This window comes from Electrona antarctica (assembly GCF_951216825.1).
Source record: "Electrona antarctica genome assembly, chromosome: 20".
In the NCBI taxonomy this organism is placed as follows: Eukaryota; Metazoa; Chordata; class Actinopteri; order Myctophiformes; family Myctophidae; genus Electrona; species Electrona antarctica.
The window spans coordinates 4,180,505-4,199,418 of NC_136801.1; the positions used below are offsets into that span (position 1 = coordinate 4,180,505).

General features: G+C 43.8%; 1 protein-coding gene across 1 annotated transcript in view; it reads right to left on the bottom strand.

Annotated features, from left to right (window-relative positions):
- Positions 1 to 5,356: 5,356 nt before the first annotated feature.
- The window catches only part of qtrt2 (queuine tRNA-ribosyltransferase accessory subunit 2), a 37,094-nt gene continuing 23,536 nt past the window's right edge, over positions 5,357 to 18,914 (bottom strand). Inside the window, exons 7-10 of the mRNA XM_079489495.1 lie at positions 18,178 to 18,329; positions 8,853 to 8,970; positions 7,051 to 7,277; positions 5,357 to 6,671 (exon numbers count right to left, since the gene is read on the bottom strand). Of these exons, the coding sequence (XP_079345621.1) occupies positions 6,646 to 6,671; positions 7,051 to 7,277; positions 8,853 to 8,970; positions 18,178 to 18,329 (523 nt within the window). The 3' untranslated portion in view covers positions 5,357 to 6,645. The remainder of the gene's footprint in view (positions 6,672 to 7,050; positions 7,278 to 8,852; positions 8,971 to 18,177; positions 18,330 to 18,914) is intronic.

Consider the following 18,914-nt stretch of genomic DNA (forward strand, 5'->3'; position numbering starts at 1 on the left):
TAGGCCTGTCAGGCACAGCGTTATCCTGGTTCTCCTCCTACCTATCAGAAAGAAGCTACTTTGTCAGTCTAGCCGACTTTGTCTCGGACACACATAACATAAATTCCGGTATACCGCAGGGCTCAATCCTTGGTCCCCTATTGTTCTCTCTTTACATACTGCCGCTTGGAGAACTCATTAGTGACCATGGAGTGAATTTTCACTTCTATGCAGACGATACTCAATTATATATTTCTATAGCTCCTGATGACCCTTCAGCCCTTGACCCACTGTTATCCTGTCTGTCCAACATTAAATGCTGGATGAGTGAGAACTTTACAATTTAGGCATTTAGCAGACGCTCTTAATCCAGAGCGACTTACATTAAGCAAGAACAAAAAGCATGGGAATACATCACATATATAAAAACAAAAGCATTTATCAAGAAACATGCATAAGCTAAGAACGTAACTAGAACATATCTATATATAATGACACTATACATATAAGCTATACATATATATTATACTATGCTGTACTGTTATTATGCTGTCTACATGACATGCTATAAGTCTGTTTCAAATGCTATCTAAGTCTAGAAAGTGCTGTCTAAGGGGGTAGTTGAACTTTCTAGTTGAACTTAGTTGAACTTTCTCCAACTAAATGAGGATAAAGACAGAAGTTCTTATAATTGGTTCTAATGAGCAAAAAGAATCAAGAACAAACAAACTCGGCAACCTAAGTCCATAGTAAAGAGAACCTGGGGGTTATTATTGACATTAATCAAGCAACCAAGACTGCCTTCTTTCATCATTAGAGCCTATCTGTCCCTAGATGATGCAAAAACATTGGTCCACGCTTTTGTTTTTTCGCGTCTCGATTACTGTAACTCCCTCCTCTCGGGCCTGCCAAAGAAGTCAACAGACAGACTTCAACTTGTTCAGAATGCGGCTGCTAGGGTTTTAAAGGTATATTCAGTGATTTGACTTAATTCAAATATCACGTATTTTTTCTTTTTTTCTGGATAATCATCCCTACTATAGAGTGTGCTGACCATATAAGGAAATCCTCCCTGTCCCCAGTGAGCCCCTGGGGTCAAAAAACCCTAGTTTCAGTTTTGGTGGCGGGTAGCAAAACCTTCATCCAATCAGGATGAGAGGGGCCTTCCTCCAATCATGATCGAGTGGGGGCGGGCCTTGGTGCACATGCTGTTGGCCTGTTGCACTTCCCCCCACTGTAGAGCGTGCATGTGCACATTTTGTTACCGGGGCGGACTGGGTGGTTTTCCAAATCACCCAAATCACTGAATGCTCCTTTAACCAAAACTAAGATGAGAGATCATATTACTCCAGTTTTACACTCACTACATTGGCTCCCGGTGGTTTTTAGGATTGATTTTAAAATTCTTTTACTTGTTTATAAATCCCTAAACGGTCTTTCACCCTCATACCTCCGCGAATGCCTACCCAGATACGTTCCTAACCGCCCCCCTCAGGTCCTCCACTGCTGGCCTGCTTGAAGTGCCTAAAAAAATGTCTACAAAAAAATATGGTGAGGCAGCCTTCTGCTTCTATGGACCTACAGCCTGGAATCGACTTCCATTTAAACTTAGACACGCACCCTCTGTAGACATTTTTAAAGCTCAACTCAAGACTCACCTTTTTACTCTTGCTTTTAATTGAGTTTTAGTTTTAGTTTTAGTTGAGTTCTCTATTCTGACCTTTTGCGGTGTATGTATGAAAGTTGCTATACAAATAAAGTTTATTATTATTATCTCTCTCTCTCTGTTTCTGGCACAACAGCGCCACTTTTGCCCCTACTGGTACTCTAAACATAGTAACATAGTAACATAGTCACGGACATTGCTGTTCCTTGGAGTGGTTGCACCACTCAAAAAGAACAGACAGGAAGGCACCATCACCTCTGTTTGAATGCATAGATAGTTTTCCATTATATGCCAGTTGCTCAACGCAAGTCTCTGCTTCGATGTACAGTATGTGCGTGAGTGCATGGCATGTTTGCACAAGTAAAGATACAGTAACTTCACCAGGTAAAAAATCTAACATTTCAAAAGAAAAAGGGTAGAGTGATCTCAGCTCAAGCTGTATCAAGGTTTGATGGCAAATAAAGAAATATCCACATTTTGTGCCCAAAACGTCTGTGGACGTCTTGGGTATTACCGCACGTGCATAGCCCAAGACGTCTGTGGACGACTTTGAAAAAAAAAATATATATATATGTATTTTTTTTATTAACACATTGAGAGCCCACGCAAAACTGCGCAAAATCACTTTCACCTAGAAAATCCATTCACATTTTTTATAATTCTAATTTATAATAGACTGTGAAGACACATGCTGGAACTTTTTACTTTGAAATGTTTTATAGTTTCTGAGTTATTTAATTTAAACGCCAAATGCATTCTCAATGGCGAAAACACAAACTTTGGCACCACGTGTTAATTTTTTTGATAGTTTTGATTTTTCTGTTTTTTTTTAAGGAGAAATGGGAAGCTGGATTGGGGGTGCGGGTTACGGATGAGGACTGGTACAATATATGTAATTCACAGTGGAGGCAATTCAGCTGGAAGAATATTACCAGACATTTCATAACTCCAAAGATTACAGCAAGAATGCAGTCTAAACAACAATCATGCTGGAGGTTATGTGGTGGAAGTAAAAATGTTGACCACGAACACATATTTTGGAATTGTCCTAAAATAAGTAAGTATTGGGACAATGTATGGTCAGCGATAAAGAAGATACTAAGCTATGAGATACTTAAGACTAGTGTTGTGCTGTATCTGGGTGATTTGTCACAGGATAATACGCAGAGAGAAGATATTTATCTGGTCAAAGTGTTATTGGCAGCTATAGTAAAAAAGCAATTACAAGACTATGGTACAAACCAGAACCTCCAGCTTGTGAGCAGTGGCTGAGCATTGTGGAGGAGTTATTTGTAATGGAGAAACTAACTCATGTATTGAGACTACAAGAGGAACTATTCATTGAAAAATGGGAGAAATGGACTGAATATCAACAGATCAACAAAACGACACCAATGTTAATAATGATGGACATTCATAAATGGACTGGAATATGTTGTATATTAATGATATATCTGAACCCTTGCACTGTAATTTTATGTTTTTTATTTGTATGTCTACCTGCAAATAAAAATCAAGTTTAATTATTTTTTTTAAATTAACATTTCAATTTATTACACATGGCAGTTAATTCTTAAAAAGAACAAGTGATGATAAACCGAGTTGGAACAAAAACATGATCAATCCTGAAGACAGAAAGCAAAAATTGGATAAATCAATAAAGCATGAACAGCACATTAACCCATTTTGGACGGGAACCCCTTTTGGTGTTTTAAACATTATGTTATAATTTTAGCAGATCTACAAGGACCCCCAGAATTATCTGTATTTGGCCGCTGACCCCCATCTGAAAATATGTTGTTCCAGGGACCTCCCAGAAGCAAAGATATGAGTTAAAAACGTTTGTTCTGAAAAAATATATATTCCAAATTTGTGCCACATTTTCACGATTTTTCAAAAAATAGCAGACCTACAAGCTCGTAGCGCGCCACTCGGTGGCGGCCAAATACAGATAATTCTGGGGGTCCTTGACATGAAATTGTTGAGCGCCACTGACATAGAAACATGGGTTTTTTCAGAAAACTGTCATAATTTAGAAGACATTTGTAGAATCGTTCCCAGGTAAAAATTGGTTAAATGGTAGCTTCCACCTAGTGTCTGTGGAAAAAGGCACAAGCGTAGCGTAAAAAAAAAAAAACCCTCACTGGATACATGGTGAGTCACCTGTGGTGATGACTGTAGGTAACACATTTCACGGGAAGGCTTTTCTGTTTGTCCCGTTCAGACAGAACATGATCGATCTGTTTGCACTCCCTCCGCCGTCCTAGACATATGATAACCCATTTGGACCTGGGAACGATTCTACAAATGTCTTCTAAATCCTGAGGAGTTTTCTGAAATACCCTATGTTTCTATGTCGGTGGCTCTCAAACACTTTCATATCAAGGACCCCCAAAATATATATATAATCTGTATGTAATTGGCCGCTGACCCCCATCTGAACATATGTAGTTCCAGGGACCCTCCTCCACTCAGAAGCAAAGATTTGAGTTAAAAACGTCGACTGGGGAAAGAATAGATTCAAAGATTCGTGCCACATTTTCAGGATTTTTCAAAAAATAGCAGACCTACAAGCTCATAGCGCGGCACTCGGTGCCGCGCTATGAGCTTGTAGATCTGCTATTTTTCAATAGCTAAAGCATATCATAATGGCACCGAGTGCCGCGCTATGAGCTTGTAGATCTGCTATTTTTCAATAGCTAAAGCACATCATAATGGCACCGAGTGCCGCGCTATGAGCTTGTAGATCTGCTATTTTTCAATAGCTAAAGCATATCATAATGGCACCGAGTGCCGCGCTATGAGCTTGTAGATCTGCTATTTTTCAATGCTTAAAAACACCAAAAGGTGGTTCCCGCCCAGAATGGCTTAATGAGTCACATTAGTCATCCGTTGACCTGGAACTAGACCATGTTAACAGGCACAGAAGGACACAGTTGTGATTTATATGCCCGTTACCATCCTCCTCCTCCTCTGTAATACGTGGAATCCTCTCTCTCCAACACTCCTCAGTCTCTCTCTTTCACTCGCTTTTTTTCCCTCCTTATGAGACTCCTCCTTTCTAATCCTCCAGTCCGTCACCTGCCATGGATTTCTGTCTCCCTTGTCATTCGCTGGGATCAATAAGAAGGGTTCAAGGAAAGGACCCTGGATCAGGGATATCGCGGGACGGAAATAGCGCCGGTTTGACATCCTCATCATCCACCTTTTCTTTTAGATATACCCTTCAACCCACCTCGTCTCCTGACCTTTTCCTCAGGAGCCTAGATGTACAGCGTGTATGGAGCGTATGGATTGGCCCCTGCGTCACTCAAACAACTCAATTTCTCTGAATGACCTCTGGCTATCCCCCCCCCCCCTGCAGGCAGTCAGAGCGTATGCATTTAACCCATTTAGACCTGAGCTCGATTCTACAAAATGTCTTCTAAATTAGTTTTCTGAAAAGAAAACCTCATGTTTCTATATCAGTGGTTCTCAATATTTCATGTCAAGGACGCCCAGAAATATATGTAATTGGCCGCCGACCCCCCATCTGAAAATATGTTGTTCCAGGGACCTTCCAGAAGCAAATATTTGAGTTAAAAACGGTTCGCTCTGAAAGAATATATTCAAACATCTGTGGCACATTTTCACGATTTTTCAAAAATAGCAGATCTACAAGCTCGTAGCGCGCCACTCGGTGGCGCGCTATGAGCTTGTAGATCTGCTATTTTTCAATAGCTAAAGCATAACATAACGCTTAAAACACCAAAAGGGGTTCCCGTTCAGAATGGGTTAATTGTATCTGTAATAACTATTGCAACAGAGTGGTTCCGTTCTGACTGAGAGCTGGTTTGCAAGATGGCCATGGCCTGTTTGGACTTTGGAGTGAGTCCAGGGCTTGTTCTGGAGAACTGCTGAACCCGATGGGACTTCAAGTTCTACAATCAACATTGTCAACGATGCACTTCCTTGCAATACACCTGCCATGAGTGAAGTGTGATTGAATGTTGATTGAACAGTTCTCAAGACTCAAGCCTAGGACAAACAGTTTCCTGGAATGTATATAGATAGATGACAACATAAATAAAACACTAAAGTTGAACTTGAGGTGGAAGGCAGTGTACTTTGTTTGAGCCTCTGGCAGAGTGAGTCAAGTAGTTCCAATGACTTTCAGAGGAGAAGCATTCTTTTCTCCCCTCCAAAGTGCCCCCTCCATTTGTCCATCTGAAATCCCTATAGAATAAATTCCAATACCCCAAATATCGGCCACTCGCTCACTCACTCACACTCGGTCACTCCAGCATGGTGGTGTTACGATGATATTGGTGACCTGCTGAAATATGTCACAATCGTGTAGACAATCACACAATGTCAGTGTCCGAACATAAATCATTAGCAGTTTGTTCATTAGCAGAGTTCAACCTAGTGGTATTTAGTCCACATATTTAAAGACTTCCATGTTGTGTGAAGTCCACAAGATGGGTCACATATTTCACAGGTCACCAATTTCACCATAATTCTGCCATGCTGGAGTGACCGAGTGTGAGTGACCGAGTGTGAGTGAGCGAGTGTGAGTGGCCGAGATTTTTGGTATTGGAATTTGGCTTATGGGATTATCCCATTTTGGGCGGGAACCCCTTTTGGTGTTTTAAACATTATGTTATAATTTAACTATTGCAAAATAGCAGATCTACAAGCTCATAGCGCGCCACCGAGTGGCGCACTACGAACTTGTAGGACTGCTATTTTTGAAAAATCGTGAAAATGTGCCTCAAATCTTTGAATATATATTCTTTCAGAGTGAGCGTTTACTTTTAACTCAAATCTTTGCTTCTGCTGGGGTCACTGGAACAACATATTTTCAGATGAGGGTCGGCGGCCAACTACATAGTTTTTGGGGTCCTTGACATGAAATATTGAGCACCACTGATACAGAAACATGAGGTATTTCAGAAAACTGTCAGAATTTAGAAGACATTTTTTAAATTTCGACGTCAGGCCTAAATGGGTTATTGGTGCTAGTCTTTAGCTGCCGTGTCCGCACCTCCCTGTCCCATCTCCCTCACCTCCCTGTCCCAGCACCCTCACCTCCCTGTCCCAGCTCCCTCACCTCCCTGTCCCAGCTCCCTCACCTCCCCGTCCCAGCACCCTCACCTCCCTGTCCCAGCACCCTCACCTCCCCGTCCCAGCTCCCTCACCTCCCTGTCCCAGCAGCACCCTCTTCTTGAGTAGGTCCAGTTTAATCGGTGGCCAGAGCCTCTCTCACCTCCCTGTCCCAGCACCCTCACCTCCCTGTCCCAGCACCCTCACCTCCCTGTCCCAACACCCTCACCTCCCTGTCCCCCCAGCACCCTCACCTCCCTGTCCCAGCACCCTCACCTCCCTGTCCCAGCACCCTCACCTCCCTGTCCCAGCACCCTCACCTCCCTGTCCCAGCACCCTCTTCTTGAGCAGGTCCAGTTTATCGGTGGCCAGAGCCTCTCTCAGGGCCCTGAAGAACGCGTGGTAGTGGGCAGTGTTGTGGAGCATGAGCAGCACTCCTGCCAGGAGCTCATTGGTCACCAGGAGGTGGTGCAGATACGCCCTCTTGTGGTTCCTGCAGCAGTAGCAGCCACACCCTTCCACCAGGGGCCTGAAGTCCTCCCGGTATCTGGGACAGAAAGACAGGCAGGGCAGAGGCAACGTCAGTTAGGGAGTAACAAAAGGTCAACAGAACACTTACTCAAATTGTAGCCTAAATGCCAGGACCGCTATGCCAGTGGTCCCGGGCCCACAACTTTTTACTATTCAGGATTCGCGCCCGCATTTCGACCTTGTGGATCTGCTACTTGGACACTGTATATGGATTCAAGGCATTCATTAACCCATTCTGGGCGGGAACCCCTTTTGGTGTTTTAACTAAGCATTATGTTATGCTTTAGCTATTGAAAAATAGCAGATCTACAAGCTCATAGCGCTCCACCGAGTGGCGCGCTATGAGCTTGTAGGTCTGCTATTTTTTTTAAATCGTGAAAATGCGGCACACATCTTTGAATATATATTCTTTCAGAAGACTTTTTATTTATTTCGACGTCAGGCCTGAATGGGTAAAAAAAAATGGGGGGGGGGAATCACACTTGTGTGAAGTGAGGGGTGCTCTTATCATCATACATCACATTCGTACTCAGCCAATCAGCTGAGCAAATTCCATGCTCAAATGGATGGACAGACAGACACACATACACACAAAGCTGTGCATAGAGGGGCTGGCGCCCCTCAAAAAAACACAAAATGTAAAAACAAATATGAAGATTCAGCAACAACATACAGTATATAGCAACGATATATATAACAACATACGTTTTTCAGAAAACTGTTAGGATTTAGAAGGTATTTGTAGAAAAAGCCTCAAGTCTTAAAAACAGAAATAAAATAAAAACAAACCTCTTGTCTTTCAGGTTGGGGGATCACGGATCACCAGAGCCGTCGTCATCGGCGACCGATCGTAACACTTTTTTATTCATTATAATTGCAATGAACGCGTCAGGGACGCCATCGACCCGGTTGTAACTTAGCCTATAACGAACAAAACTTTCCCCGTCCTAAACGGTTTATATACACCGTGGTGGTGTCTGGTGTGTTCTGTGGAAGCCCTCCTTTTTTCTTGTTTTTTTCCACCCTTGCCGTACAACATCACCGCCGGTTAGCTACATGCCCAGAAATGAAATGATTACTATATTTACCCAGGGTATCTGGGCTAAGCTCAAGAACTTGTTTCCAGCCAGGCCCTGCTCATAGAACATTTCATCGTAGTGGTTCAATGCCTTGTTCAAGGGCACTTCAGCGGTGGTAATTTTAACGTGTCGGACCGCTGATTCGAACTGGCGACCTTCCGGTATCAAGGCCGCTCCGCAATCCGTTCGGCCACCGCTGCCTAAGACATGTACAGATGGATAAGCACTAGGCCTAATGACAACGCTGGATAGTGGGACTTTTATCAAGACTTTGCTGTCCCCCTGTTACTGCGATCGAGGGAATGAAAGCAATCTGTGAGATAGATTCGGCGAGGCGCTCATCATCATCATCCTCCTCCTCATCATCATCCTCCTCCTCCTCATCATCATCATCATCATCATCATCATCCTCCTCATCATCCTCATCCTCCTCATCATCCTCATCCTCATCCTCATCATCATCCTCCTCCTCATCGGGTAAGAAAGCAGAGTAAAAATAAATAAAAACAAACCTCTTGTCGTTCAGGTTGATCTCAAAGGGAGTCATCAGCTGCTCTTGGTCTTCAGCGTCAGCAGCCCCGCCCCCGTTCTCCTGTGACTCCCCCACGGTGTCTCTCTCTTCATTCAGCTCTGCCAACAGACGCATTATAGTCACATCAATGCAACAATCCCTAATCCATTTAGGCCTGACGGCGGGGCTCCACTGGACGCGTGCGTGCGTGCGTGCGTGCGTGCGTGCGTGCGTGCGTGCGTGCGTGCGTCAAAAAACGAACCAGGGCAATTTTAAAGCAGTCACCGAACGCAGCGCAACGCAACGCATCGTAGGCAGTGGAGCCACCCTTCATTGATTAAAAAGGGAACATTCCCTGACGGTGACGGAGACGCAACGCTGACGCGTCCAGTGGAGCCCCGGCGTGACGTTGAAATAAAAAAAACATTTGCTCTGAAAGAATATATATATTCAAAGATTTATGCTTCATTTTTACGATAAAAAAAAAAATAGCAGACCTACAAGCTCGTAGCGCGCCACTCGGTGGCGCGCTATGAGCTTGTAGATCTGCTATTTGTCAATAGCTAAAGTATAACACAATGCTTAGTTAAAACACCAAAAGGGGTTCCCGTCCAGAATGGGCTGAACACTGAGCGCAATCTCATCCCCTGCTATAAACAGAAATGATTTCCCAAAATGATATCACACTTAGGAAGAGGATACAACCCTCAACCCCCCGCTACTTACATTCAAGTCAGGTTAACTTAGGACGACTTCAGCCACTTTCAACCTATTTTCATATAATTGGTCCTCATTATACTAATGGTACAATTTTTTGTGTCCCAGAGGAGAGCTGGACAGTTCAGAGAAACCCGCCCACCAGTGACATCATCAATGAGGAATCCAAGCTAATATAGAAACTGTGAAAAAAAAAAAGCTTATAGAGTAATGTCTTGCAGAAAACAGCGAGTTGAGAAAACAGGCTTGAAAGGTTCACTTTTGTGGACTCTAACATTACACCTAGCTACACGTTTAAGCATTTATTTCATACAGTATTTGTTGAGTCAAAACTCAGTTGTGGAGACTTTGCTTGGCATCCCAAAAAAAAACACTTCCCAGAGTGCAACAGAAAAATGTCCGCTGCTCATTAAGAGCACCTGGAGACTTTAAAAGGCCATTCAAACAATCAGAGGCAGAGAGAAGACGACACTACAAGTTCTTTCAGGAGTTCAGCAGAGAACTCCTGTCACAAGTTGAACGTTTAGGTCTATTACGACCTTCATCAGGTATCCCAGAGACCTGATGAAGGTCGTAATAGACCGAAACGTAACTCCAGTAGCATAATAAACTACTGCTATAAGTGAAGACAGTTTGCGGGACTTCCATTTCTCTCAATTAAAAATATTGCTTTAATGCTCATATTAAACTTAGTGGCAGCGGTGGCCGAACGGATAGCGGCGCGGTCTTGATACCGGAAGGTTCCTAGTTCGAATCAGCCGTCCGACACGTTAAAATTACCACCGCTGAAGTGCCCTTGAACAAGGCATTGAACCACTACGATGAAATGTGTTCTATGAGCAGGGCCTGGCTGGAAACAAGTTCTTGAGCTTAGCCCAGATACCCTGGGTAAATATAGATTTCATTTCATTTCATTTCATTTCAAGTATTACGTATTACATCAACTTCCGACGCGAGTGGCCCCTATTGAAAAATGTACTATTTCTAAGATAAATAGAATATTTAATTTCTAGGTTTTTTTTATAGAGAGAAAGTATAATTTATTAAGGCATACAAGTCTTATTGGCCAGGGATCCTTATAAGAGTTGTCAACTACAAAGACAGTGAGTAAGGAGAAGAAAAGGATGGAGAGAGAAGCAATAAATACGGGATACAGGAACACGCATGGAGATGAAGGGGAATCGACTCATTAAGTGGTGCAGTACAAAGGAATGGGAGATAAAGTATGAGTCCAAAAAAAGGGAAAAGCGTGAATTAAACATGAGAAAGAGGGGGAAGAGGGGGAGTGCATTGAGCAATGTAGACCAGTGGTTTTCAAACATGTTCTTACGTAAGAATGAAGAAAGCCAACATCTTAACCCATTTGGGCGGGAACCCCCAAATGTTAGCATTATGTTATGCTTTAGCTATTGAAAAATAGCAGATCTACAAGCTCATAGCGCGCCACCGAGTGGCGCGCTACGAGCTTGTAGGTCTGCTATTTTTGAAAAATCGAAGAACGACTGACATAGAAACATATCTTTTTCAGAAAACTGTCAGGATGTAGAAGACATTTTTAGAATCTGATCTCAGGTCAAAATGGGTGAACCACTAGGGCGTGGGGTGGGAGATATTAGTTTTTGTTGGGTCATCAGCCAGAGGATCTGGAGCCACTACTGCTATACTAAGACAGATCCCCTATTAGAACCATAGAGTACACACTCCTTCCGACATCGACATCTGGAGGTGCCGCAGCTCAGAGAAAAAGTCCTAAGACCGCCCATCCAAACTTCGGAATGACGTAAATTTGTAGCACATCCCTTTCACATCCCCCCCCCTTCCGAAGAAGAGTTCAGACGTTGGATGTATTGCGCTTTAGCTGGCCGCCTAAACGAGAGCTAGTCTTTCTGAGGTCCAATAACAATATATACATGAACAAAAATAGAAAACAATAAAACATACATCTTTACATGTATTACACACAAATACATACAAAAACCACACCCATGTGAACCGAGTGGTGCAAACCCCCTCTCTCTCATTAGCAGGCAACAGTGCAGCACTATCTCTCTCTCTCTGTTTCTGGCACAGCAGCGCCACTTTTGCCCCTACTGGTACTCATAGTCACAGGTTAACACACAGTCACATAGGTTAACACGGACATAGTCACATAGGTTAACACGGACATTGCTGTTCCTTGGAGTGGTTGCACCACTCAAAAAAAAGCAGCTCACGTTATTTATGACAGAAGAAAATAGATGAAAAAAAATAAAAAAAATAAAAAACACGAATAGATGGCGAGAAGGAAGAGTGAAAAGTGAGAGCATGGAAAAGAGAGCGAGTAGGAGGCGTGTAGCCAAAGAAAGAGAGAGGGCAGGTGTGTTAGCATATGGTCTGCTGTGGCGGTATAGAGACTGATTAGTCTCCACCCCACGGGGTCTTCTAATTGGCCCAAAAGGGGAATCTCTCTTGCTAGAGCGCTTGTTCTTCTCACCTCGAATGAACTTCATCACACTCCCTGATTAGCATCGTCTGACATCAGAGAGTCACTGAACTTCACTTTGTCACATGACTTTAAAAATAACTTTCTTTGCGTTTTAAAAAAGAAATCAGACAGAGGCCACAGAGGACACCGTCATTGCCTTCAGAGATAGCACACTAATAATGATGTTTCTCTCTGCTTGTTTTTGCTGGGGAGAAGGAACGGGGCAGTCCAGGGCAGGCTTTAATCCATTTTGGGCGGGAACCCTTTTTGGTGTTTTAAACAATATGTTATGCTTTAGCTATTGAAAAATAGCAGATCTACAAGCTCGTAGCGCCACCGAGTGGCGCGCTACGAGCTTGTAGGTCTGCTATTTTTGAAAAGTCGTGAAAATGTGTCACAAATCTTTGAATATATATTTCAGAGCGAACATTTTTAACTAAAATATTTGCTTCTGGGGGGTCCCTGGAACTACATATTTTGAGATGGGGGTCCGTGGCCCAATAGAGATAATGAAAAAGGTTGAGCACCACTGACATAGAAACATGGGTTTTTCAGAAAGATGTTAGGATTTTGAAGCCTTTTTTTTAATCGACCTCAGTCCAAAATGGCTTAATAGCTAGTAGCTACCTCCAATTAAATAGATGACACGACTCTCACTGCATTGATTTGATTTTCACCAGTAGACTTTCCTTTCAAACCAATTATGTGAACTGACCGAGGCCAGTGAAGAGCCGAGGGTCACCACCATGCCAGCTCGGGTGGTAGACGTTTTCCTCAAAATTAGATTTTTTGCCTGAGGACAAACTGGTCAATACCAGAAACCACAGGCAGAGAATCTTCACTTCAACTTCAAAGCACTTTATATTTCCTTTTAACGGAAACTTATTTTGTGCAGTGGTTAAAAAGACAAAGTGTATTGTGGTTAAAATCACAATACACGACTAGAACTGCACTCTGTCGAGTGCCTACTTGCGCACACAAATGGCCTACTAGTGCGCAAGCAGAGCGCGCAAGTACTGTCGGCCGCTACGAACTTTCAAATCTCAGCCTCTCTGTAGAACAACAAAGTCGGGTTATAACTGGCCGTCAATGGTGACGTAATTACGTTATGTTTCAATATTGGTTAGCTAAAAGGTCACGTATGTATGTATATGTAAAGTTGTAAGTTGAAAAGTACTATACTGTGGTCGGCTGGCTTTTTTTATGCGTATGCTCTGAGATATACTGTATACTGATTTTGAGTGTGACGTAATGAAGATATGTATCAATGCCGGGGTTTAACTGGCTTTCGATGGTGACGTAATTGTGAACGCAGTGATTGCGAACGCAGTGATTGCGAACGCAGTGATTGCGAACGCAGTGATTGCGAACGCAGTGATTGCGAACGCAGTGATTGCGAACGCAGTGATTGCAAACGCAGTGAGCACTAACTATGAGACCTAGCAGAACATGTCTGTCTGTCTGTCTGTGTGTGTGTGTGTGTGTCACGCTGTAACACGACCCACCCGCCACCAGAGGTCGCAGCTGTATCACACACACACACACACACACAAACACAAAAAACTTAACTTAAAAAAAAACTTACATTTATTCTAATTGTTGTTATTGCAATTTCCGAGCTGCGTTCGCTTCCCGCGTTCGCGCGTCTTACTTGTAAAGATAGGTTTCAGATTACATACATGTATACATACAGACATTACCTTTAATTTACCTGATACTGAAACATATCTTAATTACGTCACCATCAACATCGGTATATATATACCTCCGAGCATACGCATAAAAAAATCCAGCACGACCACAATACTTGCGCGCTCTGCTTGCGCAAGTAAATACACAGATGCTATAAAACTATAAAAGCTAGGAGAATGGGGAAGGGTAATGGACCATTTGACCAACTATTATATATATATTTTTGAGGGGCTCTAGCCCCTCCAATGTATGGTTTGACTTATGACGCAAATCATTTGCCAGCAAAGTCTATGGTCTTTAACCCATTCTGGACGGGAACCCGTTTTGGTGTTTTAACTACGCATTATTTAGCTATTGAAAAATAGCAGATCTACAAGCTCATAGCGCGCCACCGAGTGGCGCGCTACGAGCTTGTAGATCTGCTATTTTTGAAAAATCGTGAAAATGCGGCACAAATCTTTGAATATATATTCTTTCAGAAGACTTTTTTTTAAATTTCGACGTCAGGCCTTAATGTTTGTTTAGGGCACTAAATGATGACATGAGGCCGATATAAATAGAGTGGGCACTCCTCCCTTCACACGAGTGTGATTTTTTTAAAGGACCACATGGTCAACTTTATGATAAATGATAGCAATTACATGCACTGTCTGTAAACAATAATGAATAGCTAATGATGCAAACACAGCTAAACACTGACTATACTAAAGTTTACCGACTCCCCTCCCCCCATCTCTCTCTCTCTCTCTCTCTCTCTCTCTCTCTCTCTCTCTCTATGTGTGTGTTCTCTCTCTCTCTCTCGACAACAAGGAGCAAGCAGTTGCGCTGAATTCCATAGTCAACATTGAGCAACAACGACAATTATATTACATGTTACAAATATGCAATGCTCTCTGGGTATGTGCCTGGTAGAGCGGCCTGGTAGAGCGGCACCGAGTGCCGCGCTATGAACTTGTAGGTCTGCTATTTTTGAAAAATCTTGAAAATTTTCCTCAAATCTTTGAATATATATTATTACAGAGTGAAAAGTTTAACTCAATTCTTTGCTTCTGGGGAGGTCCCTGGAACAACATATTTTCAAATGGAGGTCGGCGGCTAATTACATATCATTTTCGGGGTCCTTGACATGAAATATTGAGCACCACTGATACAGATACAGTTTTCAGAAAACTGTCAGGATTTTGAAGATATTTTTTAAAATTTCGACGTCAGGCCTAAATGTGTTAAGATGTTCAAGAGGCTAAGACTAAACGGCACGGAGAAGAACGCTGGCTTCAGCTACTATGGTGCTAAAAATGAACAGCCTGTGAACCTGTGGCTCTGAATCCATGGACAGTTTTAAAAGAAATGTTAAGACACACCTTTTTAGCATTGCATTCACCTATCTGTGAACACATTGGGTTGCACTTGCTGTATGAAATGGGCCATATCAATAAAGTTTGACTGATTGATTGAGTGTACAAACATAGGGTGCATTTTGCATCCCAAAATGCAGTTTATAGTTAAGAGACGCAATAAAACAACAACCTCTGCATCCACGGGATGCACTACTGTACTATACTGTACTATTTTTTTTATTCTAGTTTATTTTGCTAGCTTTAGTTATAATAATCATTTCTTCTTCTGTTGTAGAAGTAATGGGAGTTAAATGCTGCAATTTGTAAAAATGGCAAAATATGACTCCTATAACGTTGTTGAAGTGGGACTCATAAAATGTCCCTGGGACTCATCTAAAAGACCATCCCTGCATCCCGGGACTCATTACATTGAAAACCTATTTACATCACTGAAAATGTATAAAGTGTAGCATACATCTGCCATAGAACACGCCCATGGCCTCCTGGGTAGAGGACTCGAGTCATCGCGACTGCATTAAAAGTTGTAATGCTCACTTGTACTCACCCAATAATAAACTTGGGGTCGGCTAATTGTCCTCTAGTTTCATATCGAATTTGACATTAATAGCAGAAAACGTGCATTTAATAAAATGTCCACTTTCCCACGAGACAGAAAGTAATATTACGCACACGCACGCACAATGTTCATTGTTAAAGTTACGTCAAGTGTCACCGTCAATGGGTTATTAACTTATTACATTGCACCATAATGCATCATATGGGTCTTGCTGTGCACACAACAACCCTTGGGAGGAGATACTTCTGTTGTTATTCACATTTTGGCATTAAAAACAGAAAGAAAAAAAAACATGATGTGTGTAAATGAAAAGTGAAAAAAGCTACTGCAATTCCTACAATTCCTGCCGCCATTAATTAATGCCTCGATCGCGTATTGCCATGGTTTAATCGCGCGTAACACTTACTTTGAAGATCCAAATATCCGTAATGGCGTGTTACAATGACAAACTGCTATGTGTGGTCTCATGCCCGGATGTTGTTGTGTGCTTAGACTGGAAGTGGATGCGCGCGCATCTTCAAAATGGCCGCGGCCAGATGTCCCAGAAGACTATTATGCTAACGAACGGTAGCTTCCGATGCGATCGTATTAAAACATATATTAAAGAATACATCGCTGTTAAAACGGCTTTTCCGGGTGTGGCGCGGTAGGCTATTAATGTAAGCCTACGGGTTCTATGTTCCTGGCAGGCCTCGTGTTAAGCTCAGAATTGAATTCCAACAAAAGTCAAATTGGTCCTTGTGTGATTTAACTCAAACTTGGAAGGCAGCTATCAAAATTAATGTAATTTCTCTCTATAAAAAGTGGTTCTGCATGGTGTCAAAATGAGGGATTGTGGCATTAGATAGACCTGTATGCCTGTAAGCAGTGAAGGTGAGATTGACAGAAGTTTAAATGGGGCATCGTGCAGATTTGAACTTGATCGTCATTCCCTGACAAGCTCTGTACATTGAACAATACTGTATAGACTAAGAGGTCTACAGAGTACTCTACACTGCACTCAACTGTATATATGGAGATTGTAGACATAAAGTACACACATATACGCTTACTTCTATATGGTGGGTTGTCGCTTTTTATTTGGCCCATCTTTCCCTAACACCAGATGTAACCAGTTCCACATTTGTGTGTCAAACTCCACTTGCACACTCACAAATTGCTCAGCAGATCAACATGTTACCGCCCCAAAGGCCATGTTAATAGGAATCATCTATCCAATAATTTAGCAGACGCTCGCTCGCTGTTTAAATCGCTCGGTCGCTGTCAGTCAGTCACAGTACTTCCTTAGCATAGAGCAAGACAGCTGCTCGCTTTCTGCGCCATCTCACAACGCCACGACGCACAGACCGCCTCACGGAACCTAGCGCCTCCTCACAACGCCACGACGCACGGACCGCCTCACGGAACCTAGCGCCTCCTCACAACGCCACGACGCACGGACCACCTCACGGAACCTAGCGCCTCCTCACAACGCCACGACGCACGGACCGCCTCACGGAACCTAGCGCCTCCTCACAACGCCACGACGCACGGACCACCTCACGGAACCTAGCGCCTCCTCACAACGCCACGACGCACGGACCGCCTCACGGAACCTAGCGCCTCCTCACAACACCACGACGCACGGACCGCCTCACGGAACCTAGCGCCTCCTCACAACGCCACGACGCACCGGACCGCCTCACGGAACCTAGCGCCTCCTCACAACACCACGACGCACCGGACCGCCTCACGGAACCTAGCGCCTCCTCACAACGCCACGACGCACGGACCGTCTCACGGAACCTAGCGCCTCCTCACAACGCCACGATGCACGGACCGCCTCACGGAACCTAGCGCCTCCTCACAACGCCACGATGCACGGACCGCCTCACAGAACCTAGCGCCTCCTCACAACACCACGACGCACGGACCGCCTCACGGAACCTAGCGCCTCCTCACAACGCCACGACGCACGGACCGCCTCACGGAACCTAGCGCCTCCTCACAACGCCACGACGCACCGACCGCCTCACGGAACCTAGCGCCTCCTCACAACGCCACGACGCACCGACCGCCTCACGGAACCTAGCGCCTCCTCACGACGCCACGACGCACCGGACCGCCTCACGGAACCTAGCGCCTCCTCACAACGCCACGACGCATGGACCGCCTCACGGAACCTAGCGCCTCACAGCCCTGTCCTCCACCCTCAATCTGCCCTGCATTACAACCGCCAAACATTCTAACATTCATCTTAATTAAATTAATTTGCGTAAAAAGAAAAAACATCTCCCCGCAAATCACATGTCACCAGTGTCACCAGTGAAATGCTTGTTGGGACGGACACAGATTAATACTGGGACACACTTTTCCACGCAACAGACCCACACGCCCACACTGAACATCATTTGCTGTTCATATATTCAGAACAGGTAAGGACTAGTTTTAATAATGGAACAAAGTACCAAACTGTTCTACGTCAGAGTTTATCAGCTATTAGCTGCTCTATATCATGTCAAGAACACAGATGTACCACACCTGTAGGTGGCGCTCTTACCTGCACACTCCGGGTCTGAGGAGATGTCGAAGTCGAACCAGAGAGCACAGCCTCGCTCCGTCACCTGGAACGGGAAGAAGCTCTCGAACAGGTCCACCCCCGCTTCGGCACAGGCCAGCACCTCGTCAGGTCTCCCCACTCCCTGGAGCAGCCTACGTACACAAGTAAGACGCAAGAACGCGGGAAGCGAACACAACTCGTAAATTGCAATAACAACAATTAGAATAAATTACGTACTTTAAGTTTTTTTTTTTTTCTCAGGCCAAGTGTTTGTTTTTTTAAGTTTTTTTTAGTGTGTGTGTATGTGTGCGTGCGTGTTTTTTTTGTACGTTTTTTCTTTACGGTTTTTTTAAGTCAAGTTTTGTGTGTGTGTGTGTTTTTTGTGCGTGATACAGCTGCACCCTCTGGTGGCGGGCAGGTGGTGTTACAGCGTGACACACACAGACAGACACACAGTCTAGGCCAGCTTCTATAGTTAGTGCTCACTGCGTTCGCAATGACACACAGCAAGCACAGGGATCAAACGGCATAAAAAATTAACAAATACAGGCCTGGGCCATGGCTCAGTGGTCCAGGCACCTTGGCTGGTAATCCAGTCTGGCAGTGTGCCGCGGGTTCGACTCCCGATCCCGACGGCCTTTACTGCTTGTCTTTCCCCCCATCTCTCTCCCCATTTCTGACTGTCTGTCCCTCCATAAAATATTTAAAATAAAGCCACAAAAACAAATACAAAGAAA